Below are 14991 nucleotides of genomic sequence, written 5' to 3' on the forward strand. Positions count from 1 at the left end.
CAGACTCCGCATCCATGATCTGCATGGTTTTGCGTCTGTGTATTTGAATAAAACACAGGGGGTGTGTTCAAAATATTAGTGTGGAGTTCAATTAATGAGGTCAATCATTCTGTGAAGAAACAGGTGTGAATCAGGTGACCCTTATTTAAGGGTGAAGCCAGCACATCATGTACATGCATTTCTCCTTGAAAGCCTGAGAAATATCGGTTATTTGAGACATTGTTTAGAAGAACAGAGTACTTTGATTAAAAAGTTGATTGGAGAGGGTAAAACTTATAAAGAAGTGCAGACAATGATAGGCTGTTCAGCTAAAATGATCACCAATGCTTTAAAATGGAAAGCAAAACCAGAGAAACGTGGAAGGAAACGGAAGACTACCATTCGAATGGATCGAAGAATAGCCAGAATGGCAAAGGCTCAGCCAATGATCAGCTCTAGGATGATCAAAGATAGTCACAAGTTACCTGTGAGTACTGTGACAGAAAGGATATGTGCACACTGTGTGTTTTTTATGCATTTTTGATGTGGTAAATCCATGTGAACTTGGCCCCAAAAATGCATTGCAAACCTTATCCCAGCATTTTCTATGAGAATTGGGAAGATCTGTGCACATGATCAGGAATTTTTCTGACAGGATTTAATGTGCGTTTAAGTAAGCAGCATGTCCATTTTTTTCCTATATAATGCATTGGAAAAAACGCATGGCAAATCCGCAGGCAAAACCGCACAAAATAATGCATGAAAATTTAAAAAAAAAATCAAAAATGCGTGGAATTTCTGCAGCATTTTTGGTGCCAAATGGTGCAGAACCTTTCAGAAACGCTGCAGAAATTTCTGCAAGCAAATACTGATCGTGTGCACATACCGTTAGAAGATTCCTGTGTTAAGATAATCTCTTAGCAAGAAGTCCCCGCAAAGTCCCACTGTTAAAAGGAAAAAAAGAAAAAAAACGTACTGAAGCGGAGAACATATGATCTGACCTAAAGATAAATGGAGGAACATTTTGTGGACTGATGAAAGTAAAATTGTTCTTTTTGGGTCTAAAGGCCACAGACGTCAGACGACCCCCAAACGCTGCATTCAACCCACAGTACACTCTAAAGACTGAAGCATGGTGGTGCAGGCATCATGACATCGACAGCATGTTTCTCTTAATATGGTGAAAGACCTATTTACCGCATACCAGGGATCATAGACCAGTTTGCATATATTAAAATACTTGAAGAGATCATGTTGCCTTGCGCTGAAAAGGATATGCCCTTGAAATGGGTGAATTAATAAGACAACGACCCTAAACATACCAGTAAACGAGCAAAATCTTGGTCCCAGTCCAACAAAATTGTGGTTATGAAGTGGCCAGCCCAATCCCCAGACCTCAATCCGATAGAACACTTGTGAGGTGACATCAAAAATGCAGTTTCTGAGGCAGATTCAACAAATGCCAAAAAATTGTGGGATGTAGTCAAAGCATCCTGGACTGGATTAACAGTTGACGGGTGCAGGAAGTTGGTTGACTCTATGCAACATAGATGTCAAGCAGTTCTAAAAATAAAATTGTGGTTATACAACTAAATATTAGGTTAGTGATTCACAGTAATGCTAAATCCTCAAAAAAAAGAGTATATATTGCATCTTTGTAAAGACCATTGCAGAAACTTCTATTTTTAGAACAGCACAATGTTCATTTTTTGTTATTTTCTGTAAAGTGGTTAAATATATACATTTCTCTTCATGTTTTGAATTAGAAAACTGTGTGCAATGCATGGAAATAAAAAAAATAGTATAACGATTTTGTGCTTAATTCATGTTTTTGAACACTACTGTATTCAATGTTTAGATGCTATAGTGTTTCAAAGTGCAGCTTTAATTTGTTAGTTATATAAAGTGTCTCTCTTAGCTTGCACCTGTTCACACTCGTCTTTTTGTGTTTGTAAGTGTCGGTCAGTTTTTTATATTTACTTTGCAAAGTGGCCAAAAGAATTGAGAGCGCAAGGCCTCAGTGATCCTAATCACCACATTTTGACCAGAGTGGCCTAATAAACTGGTCCGAAGAGAAAACCTGGATTCTTCCAGACAGGGAAAATTTCTCATTCTACAAATTGAAATAAGCAAGAGAGGACTAAGGGTATTGACATTTAGTTTTAAAGTGAAGCTGCTCCAAAATCTCAATTAAAAGCCACGTCAAATTCTCTTTGAATGAGCTTCCTATTGATTTTTATGAGAAATCTGCATTACTGTTTATACAGTGTTTTTTTTTTTTCATTGACGTTTTGAAATGCTCGTGGAATTCACTCCAAAATTTACATGGTCAAACCATGTGAAGAAAAAAAACGCTTTGGAAATTGTATTGCCTCAAATACCATGTGCTGTATGGATTTCTGTTGAAAACCACATCTGATTTTTTTTTTCGGCTCAAAAAAAATTGTGAACATACACAAAGGAGGACAGATTGTCTAAGAGTGTCTTTGCCCGTTGGAAACCACTTCCAAAGCCTATAAGAGTATTTAAAAAGCTTTTTTCAGATTCACTGATGATTTTCAGGATCCTGGAAAAAGTATTCCATAAATACTGGACTTTCTCTAGGAAGGTCCGGACACAAATCTGAGTCCTTTTAAGCTTGAAGTCTTGGTTGCGGCACTCTGGGTTTTTTTTTTGTTGTTGTTTTTTAACAACATAGTAGCTGAACACCCTTGGGTGAGAGTTTTTTTTGCTAGATCCATCAGGCTTAAACCCCAGGAGGAGACCACTTTTCTTCCTTTGGATATGAACTATTGAATTCTGTCTGTTTTGGCTGGCACCCTTTTTGAACCATGTAGTTACATTTCCCTGAAAAGGATTTCACTCAAGATATGTTATTTTTCTCACCATTACAGCCTAGAGAGTCCGTGAACCCAGGCATCATCTGTGATTGCCCTGTGTATAGGTATCCTTGAGGATAGCATTATAATAAAGCCTATCTTTGTCCCTAATTTTTTTCTGAGATCTTAAAAATAAGGAGGTTATTCTGCCCTTTACCTTTTGTATTAATCGTAAAAATCCTTAAAATGGGGAATATAGTTGAAAGAGCTAAAACTTATTTAGACCAGACACCTATAGCTACTAATATAAATTTCCAAAAACGTTACAGTTAAATTCTATATCAGGCTGTTTTCCTGCCCTAAAACCTTCCTGACCTTGAGAGCCACATTCAGCTATACCTGGTGCTAATGCATCAAGCTGTCAGACAGCCACGAGCCACACATCACAGGTCCACAAGTCACATGTGGCTCTCAAGCTACAGGCTGGGGACCCCTTCCCTAAAATGTCGAGTGTCTTCTCAAACCAAGACTTCACCCTCATTATATTTTGTTTATTTACTGTACTTTCTTTTTTTGCATGAAGAAAAAAACTTTTCTATGTGTGTGTGATTTTATAATATAAAATCCTGCAGTCCCTGAATTTCTTCACAATCAGTGAGAATAAGCGGAGGTGATGCCATTTTTTCTTCTCCCTGTCTAAGGTTTCCTATATAATTCTTTCATTTTGCAGAATAAATACAAAATAAGATGAAAGAGTAGGAGATGATTAAATGACAAATAGATGGGATTCTCTTTTGTTTTATAAAGTGTGCTCCTTTAATAGAAAAAAAAATCCATACCCCTTTAACGTTTTTTAAATAACATTACTATACTCAAATTTCATGAATCTCTCTTCCTATTCTTGTGCTTTTGATTTTATTTTTTTAGGTTATATTTGTATAACTGTGTGACACAAAGCAAAAATGGTGTTTTATTTAGAAAAAGGTAAAAAAAAAGTTCTGAAAATATTGTTCACTTGACAGGTTGTATCAACCCTTCATTGCCAGGAGGAAGCAGTGAAAGCGCAAGAATCTCAAGTATCTTAGTGATGAGCGGAGGTGAAGGATACATAAACTTCAAGATCGGTATGTAAAAATAGTGATTGACTAATGATGACCTCCCACAATTTTATATGCTTATTTTTACTGTTTAATATAGGTGATGAAAGTGGAGACACAGAGGAAGGTTATGAAGGTTATGGAGAACTTCTGCAAACAAACCCAAGATACAGAAGATCTGAAAGAAGCCATCTCATTGTTTGGCAGATACAAAGTCCATAATAGATCATTTCATGACATTAAAATACATTGACAAAACTGACTTGAGATGTAAAATTTGAAAGTTTGTATTGGGGGTTTGTTTGGTAACTTTTTACTGTAGCTGCAATGCATCTGCCTTAATGTAAAACCTGACATTTTGGGTCTTGTGCAATTTATAACTTTGGGTTAAAATATACTTGTGTTGTGGATATTATTTATTTTCTATTGTCTACTGGACATGTCATTCATTGGTGTCTAAGAGAGTGCATCCTGATATTCTCTCATTATTTGTATATTTTTGAGCTAGAACAAATGAATGTGGCGAGTCTCTTGCACAACCACCTATGGCTTTACTTTTACAAATGTCAAGACATACTATAATATATACTGTTTAGGTGCAGTCAGCAGCCACAATGATAGGACATTGCTAGTATTAGTAGGGTACTTCACCTTGTGACCCCCAAGTGACTGCAGTGCTAGGAAAAAGTGCTGCAACTCTCAACTAAAGTTTTATTTCTGGAGCAGGCTATTGCATATAATGAACCAGTAATGCGGCCTCAAGAGGTCAGCGAGGATCACAGAGTTTGCACCCTCACTGACAAGATATTAGTGGCATATCCTAGCGTTGTGTTATTGGTGTTTGTACTGAGAAAGCCTTTTAAATTTTAAAGGGAATATGCCTAAAGGTTTTTGCTCTGTAATCTGAGAGCAGCATGATGATATAGGGGCTGAGGCCCTGATTCCAACGATGTATCACTTACTAGATTGTTTGCTATTTCAATACAATCAGTGTTTTATCAGCAATACATTATCACTACAGCACAAACTGAATTGTGCCTCCTAGTCCTCCTGTTCTGTGTAACCACGCCTCCACCACTGACTAGCAGCTTTCTGTCAATATACAGTGTACACAGAAATCTGCCAATCAGTGGTAGTGGGCGGGGTTATACAGAGCTCCGCATTCAGGGCACTGCTACAGGAAACTGATTTTATCACAACTGCTGCACCCAGTAAACTAAGTGATACATCACTGGAATCTTGGTTTCTGTCTCTAACTTGTGCTGCTCTCAGATGATATGGCAAAAACAGTCACAAATTCCCTTTAAACAACTTAAGAACACTGTATAAAATAGGCAATGTATGCTTGTCTGAGTTTGCTGCATTATCTGCTACAGATCCTGATTGCATCAATTGTTTACATGATTGTAACTAAAGATTGTATTCATTCTCAGGGTTTATTGATGTAATACTTTAAAAGGGTTGACCATTGTTAAATATCATGTTCATTGCACCAAATCAAATATATATTTTCCATTTATCTGCCATGAGAAGGGTCCAGTGCTGATTTAAGACCAGCTGGTGTTCAATCTGCATAGCAACGTTCATCCTGATGTAAAGAGCCAAGTGCTGCCAGTTTTGCGTGCACTCTCCTCACAGCTTATTCTCTGCATAGTGATCCTTATATTCACTGCAGATCAGCCAGTGGAAATCCCAGGCAGAGCAACAAGTTAGTCAAATGGCTTACGAGGGTTATTCCCAAGATCGTTGGTTAACCTTTATACTATGTATAAGGGATAACTTGGTGACACCTGAGGTCCGACTGCTGGGAACCCCAGTGATCCATAGAACAAGGCTCTGAAACCCAACTCTGCAGACCCCCGTCTTGAGTAGAGTGGAGGTGCACATGTTCGACCTTCGATGTCTATGCTAAACTGTTCTCGTAGTCCCAATCTCTGGATTGTAGGCTGTCTCAGTGATCTGTATTTATCTCTGTCCTATTAAAAGGGGATAACTTATAGCTTGGGAATAACCTTTAATTTGGACGTAAAATAACTGTTCTCGTGATCATTTTTAACAGCATGTAAATGTCAAATATTTTTGGGATTGTAATATTTAACGATGATCAATGCCCTTTATTCTTTACCAGCACATGTCTAGCAATCAACTTGTAGGGCATGTGTTCTGTAAATGACCATCCATGAAAACACACTGGACATTTAAGGGGTTGTCCAAAGAAAACAAGTTAACATCTATCCACATGATGGGTTATAGTTTGTCGATCGTGAGGGTCTGACTGTTGGTACTGTCACCGATCTTGAGAACGGGGAATTTTCATCCCCTTTGGAAAAGAGTGTCAGTGAGCATGCTCTACCTGCACTCCATCTATTCCCTATTGGGCTGCCGAGCGCTGCTCTCAGCTTTTTTTTGTCAGCCCCATACAGAATGAATGGAGCGGCGTTCAGGCAACCTGCCACTCTATTTTGTAACTGGCATAAAAATTCCCCCTTCTGCTTATCTTAACGGGTTTCTTGCAGTAGGACACTCCCCAATTAGCTAGTTTTAACTGGACAATCTCTTTAATCCTTAGCAGTCTGCTGTTTCTCAGGTTTACTATGCCTTTTGTAAATTGTAATTTCTGGTATTCTTTGCTAGCTGAACAGTATGGAATAGACACATGATTGACAGATTAAAATGGGAGAAATTTATCAAGCTAAGTGTGCCACAAAAGGTTGCTTTGTCTAAAAATTAGAAAGTAAATTGATAAATATATCTACTGTGTGTTTGATTGGTTCACACTTGTTCATACCTGTACAGGGGGGAAGACAACTTACCTGTTTGTGCTCAGCACAGATGTTTTATTGGCTGAAAGTGAATTGGACACAAGCAATTGCATGGAATATTCAATGGGAAATCAAACATTATCAAATCCAGAAATTGTTAAATAAAACAGAAAAAGGACGACACCTTGTGTAATACGATTCAACAAATTAGTATACGAAGTAAAGGTATTCAATGAGGGGGTGCTCACATATTAACTGTTTAAAAGTGTATCTCACCCTGTAACAGGGTAGGCGCAACAGTAGTGATTGCTGATGCCTGGCGTCTCCTGACAAGTCTTCCCATCTCCAGAGGAGCTTCAGATTATTCACTAAACCATTAGGTACATACTGTATATACTAGAAGAAAGACCCTAGATTGGAGCTGTTGGCCCAAAAAAGTGTATTATCAGTCCAAAGGTAAAGGAAAACACACTATTTTTTTTCATACAGTGTCTTAAAATGTTTCAGGGATCTGCTCCCTTTCATCAGACCAACACACAAGGCATTTACAGAAGTGTGTACATCTACCTTATATATGCACAAAAATGGCGAGAAAAATGAGTGGGGATGGGATAGTGCTAATATTATTTCTCAACAAATACATAAAATGCCAATCCATTCATAAAAACTTAGTTCATAATAATACATGTCAAGAATGAAAGCAAATCATGTAGATTTAATCTATATATTAATTTAAAATACTTTTATAAAAAGATAGTCAAAATAAGTGTTTTATGTCTGATTAAACTTGAAAATTAATGTCTACTGTCTAGAGCAGTGTTTCCCAAACTCCAGTCCTCACGGACCCCACAGGTCATGTTTTCAGGATTTCCATAGTATTGCACAGGTGAGAGAATTCCTGATGCCTTGATGATACTGCCATCACCTGTGCAATAGTAAGGAAATCCTTAAAACATCCTAAAACATGACCTGTGGGGTCCATGAGGACTGGAGTTTGGGAAACACTGGTCTAGAGCATATAAGTAGAACATAGGAATGGACTGTCTGCTATGTCGGCCGGTATCCCCATGGAATGAAATCTAAGTGCATAGAGGTACGAGATCAATAGAAGGTTGTGTAGCTCACCAATCCCTTGTTAGCCTGGAAAAAACTAAAGCTTGGACCAGTTTCCTGACCCTGATCTGGCCAATAGAACTATATCATTGGTGATCATTTAGATTTTTAAAGTTCACAAGTCCATAACCACTTGATGTCCCAGCCAGTTTTGGCCTTTATGAACATCCAATTTTTTTTTTGCTTCTTTATTCTGGCGTTCCAGGAGCTACAGCTTTTTTTTTTTTTTTTTTTCATAGTCATATGAGGGCTTTGTTTTTTCTCAATGGAATAATTTTGATGCACATTTAACTAACTTATTAACAAACTTTTATTTACCTCTTCATGGGAATAATGAGAAAAAGAATAGCAATTCTGCCACTGTTTTTTGTGTTTTAAATTGTATGCTATTTGCTGTGCTAAAAAAGTAAAGTGTTAACTTTATTCTATGTGCCAGTATGGATATGGCGATACCAAATATATATGGTTTTATTTATTTATTTCATTATTTGGCACTTGTTTTTGTGTCACCATATCGGACAACCATAAGGTTCACAATTTTCTGTCAGTGGAGCTGCGGGTAACTATGCAAAGTATCCTAAAAAAACATACCCCAGAGTAAACTGTGAGCCACACCCCTTTGTCAAAGACAATAAAAATTAGCACAGACTATGAAGGCTCAGATTTCTGGAATCATATGGTGGATTTAAAATTAAAAAGGAATAAGCAGAGGAACAGCAGAAATAAAATATGAGCAAAAACTGACCATTTTACCTGATGGCAAGTGCTCGTTAAGGAAAAGGCTTAAAGAAGTTGTCCACTATTTTTACATTGATGCCCCATCTGTAGGATAGGGCATCAATGTCTGATTGGCCGGGGTCCCGTACATGGCACCCCCGCTAATTGGCTGTTATCGGTGCCGGCGGCCGGAAGTGCTTACTTGCGGAGCTTGGCCGTCTAGTTGTAGTGGACACCTCAGAGCACTGCACATCCGACTCCCATTAAATTGAATGGGTGAAGTAAAGAAGCCAGCTTGTAGATCTGTTCCTTCAATCTAAAAGATTTAAAAAAAAAAAAAAAGGTGTGTGTATAAGGCTGGACCGCGACATATCTGGTGCAACAACAAGTCTCAGACCAAAAACATCTGTGCAACTTGTCTGTGACTTGCTGTCGTGCACTGTCGTGTCATGTTAGAGCTGTAATTTTGTTGGAAAAAAAATGACCAGAAAATCCAACACCTAGAGAAACACTTGTGACTCTGTCACAGTTAAAAGTCTCAATGTGACACCATAATGCGATGTCACAGTGCGGCATTTCAGTGTGTAGCACAATAGTTGACGCCATGTAGTCTTAGCCTAAATATTGCTAAAAATACATGTAAAAATATTTGCGTGTCTTGATATAAGAGCTTGAATATTTTAACAAAGCATGAGATACTCTTGTTCCATTATTGTACACTGTCATGGGTAAAAGTAAAATGGGCAGAACCTAATATATCATAAATTAATACTATTTTGGTAATCTAGTAATTTATTCTAGTGCATATTTAACTGTTCATAACATATTCTGCGTTTAACCAAAAGATAAAGCTTTTAGGGAATATGAATCCAGCTTTGTATAGAAAGTAAACCCATGGGCTATACACAGTGTTGTATTTGTCGTTACACTATACACACATACTGGAAAGGAAGGCTTGTAGTGATTTGCATGTCATGATATTGCTTTGTATAGCTTTGAATGTCTCAGTGTAGGGGTATCATGTACATAGGCTACAGCACCAGAAAGCATGGGAGTTAGGGGACGGGAGGGCTGAAATAAATAAATTGACCTAATGGAATAAATGTCTCACACCTTTAATTGCCATAATACAGTTGTTCTCTATAACTGCCTTGATCCATAACTTAAAAAACTGCACACAAACGTATTGTTAATTATTTTCTTTATCCATATAAGTTTCATGTCCATACTTTTAATATCTTGAATACTTCATAATAGTTGTAATAATCACCACTGTGAATGAAACCTACAGACTGCGATGCAGGTTCACACAAGCTTCCAGGCTGCCGTAGGAGTAACTGCGTGGACAATCCATGCGCATATGAGCGCTATGATTAGACTACAGCAGGGCAGAGACGTTTCGGGGGACCTTCCCCTTTCTCACGGGGGCATATTTATAAGATTATCTCAGCACAGGAACACTTTTGTAACATATCCAATTGTGAAACTTACTTTGTTCCAAAATCTGTTGATTAAAATGTACTTTGTTCTTGGGAAAACCCCTTTAAGTTTTTCAATGGAGTTGATGAAGAAATACCCTAAATTGCAATAATGATGGCTAGCCCTGTGTTTTGAGACACTATGTAGTGGGAACCGTTTGACAACATTATTCCTGTGTTTACTTAGACTACGTCACAAGGGTTGGATGGTACATCTCTTCTGCTAGAGGCCACATGTACAGTGGCTTGCAAAAGTATTCACCCCACCCCCCATCCTTGTCATTTTTTCTATTTTGCTACCTCACAACCTGGAATTTCAGTTTTTTTTTGAGGGTTTGCATAAGTTCATGTAAAGAATATGCCTACAGCTGTGAACATTTGGTTTTCTTTTTACTGTGAAGAAAATAAATAGGGCAAAAGAACTGAAAACTTCAGGGTGCATAACTACGCCAATTACAGCTGCAAGTTGCTTTGGATAAGTCTCTGTGCTTTCCACATCTTACCACTGGGCTTTTTGCCCATTCCTCAAGGCAAAACACTGTGTTTTTCCGGACACTTGATCACTTTGTTAGATTTGGGGTTACGCCTAAGATTTGATGGTGCTATGGAGCACTAGTCCCTCATACAGTAACATTGATTACAGTAGGGACTTTATAATTACATATACATTCTGATTACCCCTTACATATATATTGTGGTATTACTTATCTTCTTATGTGTCTGGATACCATTATGTGCAATACTTTTTTATGTAAGTGCCAAACTTATCACACATTTGTGTTTATCATCACTCACTTTTCACTATTACCATAACAATTTGCTTGGTTTTTAAGTGATTAAATAAATGTCAATATGTTTTATATGCATTATAGTTGTATTGACTCATTATTGGGTTATAACTCCCCATTTTTTCTCATTGTTGTTCAATTGGATTAAAGTCTAGGCCACTCCAAAACATTGACACATTTCCCCTTAAACCACTCGAGTGTTGCTTTAGCAGTATGCTTGGGGTTATTGTCTTGTTTAAAGGTGAATATCCATCCGAGTCTCAAATCACTGACAGACAGAAACTGGTTTTGCTAAAGAATATCCTTGTATTTCGCACCATCCATCTTCCCCTAGACTCGAACTATTTTACCTGTCCGTGCTGCCGAAAAACATCCCCACAGCATGAGGCTTGCACCTCCATGTTTCACTTTGGGATGGTGTTCTTGGGGTGATGAGATGTGTTGGTTTGGCACGAGACATAGCGTTTATCTTGGTGGCCACACAAAGTTCAATTTTGGTCTCATCTGACTACAGCACCTTCCTCCATACATTTGGGGAGTCTCCCACATGTTTTTTGGCAAACTGAAAACGAGAGTTACAATTTTTTTTTCTGCCCCACCTCTGTGGTTTATTGTGGTCGTACAGGAAGATACTCAAGTCTCTGTTTGGGAACTCTACAGTTCCTTCAGAATTGCCTTTGGTCTCTGTGCTCCCTTTCTGATTAAAGAAGTTGTCCACTACTATATTTAAACCCCCCCCCCAGGGCCCAGACGTGTTTTTGTAAATATCTTGTGCTACCTTTTCTGCCTCTGAGCGGCGCTATCTCTGGCCGCTCAGAGGCATCACGTGACCCGTCACTGATGTCCCGTCAAGTGAGGTGTGACATCACTGACGCCCTCCCCGCTGTGGATGCTGGGCTGGGGGCGGGGTTACACCGCGCGTCACACTCAGCATCCACCGCGCGTTTTCCCAGTAAATGAGAGGGAGAGCGCGCGATGGATGCCTGGTGTGTCGCGCGGGGTAACCTCGCCCACAACCCAGCAGCCACCGGTGGAACGCGGAAGAGGGACCCTCGGCTGCAGCCTGAACTTGTCTTGACGTCAGCGGATGTCAGTGCAGCCGAGGGTCACGTGATGCCTGTGAGCAGCCATTGATAGCACCGCTCACAGGCAGAAAAGGCACCACAAGGTATTTAGAGAAACACTTATGGGCCCTGCGGGAATACATTGGGGGATCATATAAAGTAGTGGACAACCCCTTTAGTGCCCTCCTTGCCCGGGCTGAGCGTTTTGGTGGGCGGCCTTATCTTTGCAGGTTTGTTGTGGTACCGTGTTCTTTTTATTTGATGATAATTGATTTCATGGTGGTCCGGGGAATCAGAGATTTGGGATTTTTTTTATAACCCAACCCTGACTTATACTTCTCAACAACTTTGTTCCTGACTTGTTTGGAGATCTCCTTGGTCTTCATGTTGTTATTTGCTTAGTGGTGCCTCTTGCTAAATGGTGTTGCAGCTTCTGTGGCCTTTCAGAAAAGGTAAAGTGTGTATACTGACAGACCATGTGACACGTAGATTGCACACAGGCGGACTTCCTTTTTCTAAGCATGTATCTTATGAGGGCAATTGCTTTCACCAGAAATTTCTAGGGGCTTCATTGAAAAATGACAGTTTTTAGTTATTTGATCCCATAAATTTAATTTAATTTATGGCTACATACAAATCTGCGAACTACATTTTCTCTCTTTGGCTAGCAGCCTTTGCTGGGGAACAATTTATTCCTTAGGCCACGGCCCCACTATCAGTATTTAGTCAGTATTCTGTCAGTATTTTTTCTCAGGAGTGGGAGACAAAACCAGGTGAGGAAGAATCAGAAAAGGTATAATAGAAATAAGTGCTCTAATTTTGCATTTATCACCCACTCCTGGTTTTGGCTCCTGAGAAAAAATACTGACTGAATACTGACCAAATACTGATAGTGGGGCCTTGGCCTTAGAGTGTTTGCTCTTCTGAATAACAGAGTAGGATTCTCAGGGATGATGACCTTTCGGGATGGATAACGTTTGAGTATCCCAGTGTTTTGTCCGAATATCTGTAATTTGTTTGTTTACTAGAGAACTTGGTATTAAAACTGGGAGAAAAACATTTGTTGGTGGGGAAAAGAGGGCAGTACCATACGCCAGGAAATCTTGTTGACATAAATCACCTGCTTTTTAATAGGTCTCAATTCATGATAATACATGGGTTTATATAAATGGGTTGCTATTTTATATATTTATTGATATGTAAAATAAACCGTGATCCCACCTTATGTAGTACTACCCCAAACCTCACTCTTATTTTCCCGACTTTGTGCTTTTATAAGGTGAATGTGCAATGTAGATACTTCTATAGATGCATTATTTTTGGTCTGATAAAGGGAAGCAGATTGCCAATTTGCATAACCTTTTAGGACACTATGGGGTTGGTTCATCAAAGCTTTTTCACCAGTTGCTTAAAAAAAGCAATTTCTGTTTTTTTCACTCCATACTCACCCCAGCTCCGACAAATTGAGCAGCGGTGTTTTCTACGCCACAAGTCTTAGTCCAGCAAAGGCAGGAGTAAGATTTGTTTCAAGGTGCACATAGCTACGCATGCCACTTTGTGCCTCAACTGATTCATTAAGAAGCATCCGCCTCCTAATGACTCAGGAGCGTTGGCTTCAAAGTTCCCCCTCATCAAGACCGGCAAGAGAATAACATTTTACCCGACTTATGGTCTGATGTTACATTTTTTTGGCATGACAGCACCAATTTAGTGGATTTTTTTTTACTATATACATTGAAGGAAATAATTATTTGATCCCTTGATGTTTTTGTAAGTTTGCCCACTGACAAAGACATGAACAGTCTATAATTTTAAGGGTAGATTAATTTTAAGATTGAGAGATAGAATATCCAAAAAAAATCAAGAAAATCACATTGTATAAATTGGATACTTATTTCTCACTGCAGAATGCAAAAAAAAATGTATTTGATCCCCTTCAAACCATTACGAGTTCTGGCTCCTACAGACCAGTTAGACGCTCCTAATCAACTTGTTTCCTGCATTAGAGACAGCTGTCTTACATAGTCACCTGTATAAAAGATTCTTGTCCACAGACTCAAATAATCAGTCAGACTCTAACCTCTAGAACATGGGCAAGACCAAAGAGCTTTCTAAGGATGTCAGGGACAAGATCATAGACCCATACAAAGATGGAATGGGCTACAAAATCATAAGTAAGACGCTGGGTGAGAAGGAGACAATTGTTGGTGCAATAGTTAGAAAATGGAAGAAATACAAAATGACTGTCAATCGACATGCAAAATCTCACCTCGTGGGGTATCCTTGATCATGAGGAAGGTGAGAGATCAGCCTAAAACTACACAGGGGGAACTTGTTAAATATCTCAAGGGTGCTGGGACCACAGTCACCAAGAAAACCATTGGTAACACATTACGCCTTAAAGGTTCAAAGTCCTGCAGTGCCCACAAGGTCCTCCTGCTCAAGAAGGCACATGTGCAGGCCCATCTGAAATGTGCCAATGAACACCTGGATGATTCTGTGAGTTATTGGTAGAAGGTGCAGTGGTCAGATGAGAAAAAAATTGAGCTCTTTGGCATTAACTTAACTCGCCGTCTTTGGAGGAAGAGAAATGCTGCCTATGACCCAAAGAACACCGTCCCCACTATCAAGTATGGAGGTGGAAAATGTTTTGGGTATGTCTCTCTGCTAAGGGCACAGGACTACTTCACCGCATCAATGGGGAGAATGGATGGAGCCATGTACCGTAAAATCCTGAGTGACAACCTCCTTCCTTCTGCCAGGATATTAAAAATGGGTCTTCCAGAAAGACAATGACCTAAAACATACAGCCAAGGCAACAAAAGAGTGGCTCAAAAAGAAGCACAATAAGGTCATGGAGTGGCCTAGCTAGTCTCCAGACCTTAATCCCAGAGAAAACTTATGGAGGGAGTTGAAGATCCAAGCTGCCAAGCGACAGCCTCAAAATCTGAATGATTTAGAGATATGCAAAGAGGAGTGCACCAAAATTCCTCCTGACATGTGCGCAAACCTCTTCATCAACTACAAAAACGTCTGACTGCTGTGCTTGCCAAGAAGAGTTTTGCCACCAAGTATTGTGTTGTTTGCCAGAGGAATCAAATACTTACAGTTAGGTCCATATATATTTGGACAGAGACAACATTTTTCTAATTTTGGTTCTAGACATTACCACAA

At 39.1% G+C, this 14991-nt stretch overlaps 1 protein-coding gene across 4 annotated transcripts in view; it reads left to right on the top strand.

Annotated features, from left to right (window-relative positions):
- LOC141172247 (C-Jun-amino-terminal kinase-interacting protein 3-like) overlaps positions 1-13570 on the top strand; it is a 394188-nt gene extending 380618 nt beyond the window's left edge. For 2 of the 4 annotated variants that reach the window (XM_073656235.1, XM_073656236.1), the window contains exons 26-27: positions 3821-3922; positions 3996-13566. In XM_073656235.1, coding sequence (XP_073512336.1) covers positions 3821-3922; positions 3996-4117 — 224 coding nt within the window. In that variant the 3' untranslated portion in view covers positions 4118-13566. Of the gene's footprint in view, positions 1-3820; positions 3923-3995 lie in introns of all 4 variants that reach the window. The other 2 variants (XM_073656238.1, XM_073656237.1) reach the window with 2 other exon arrangements.
- The last annotated feature ends 1421 nt before the right edge of the window (positions 13571-14991 follow it).

This window comes from Phyllobates terribilis, unplaced genomic scaffold (assembly GCF_046119375.1).
Source record: "Phyllobates terribilis strain yellow unplaced genomic scaffold, ASM4611937v1 Scaffold_12__6_contigs__length_324123572, whole genome shotgun sequence".
In the NCBI taxonomy this organism is placed as follows: Eukaryota; Metazoa; Chordata; class Amphibia; order Anura; family Dendrobatidae; genus Phyllobates; species Phyllobates terribilis.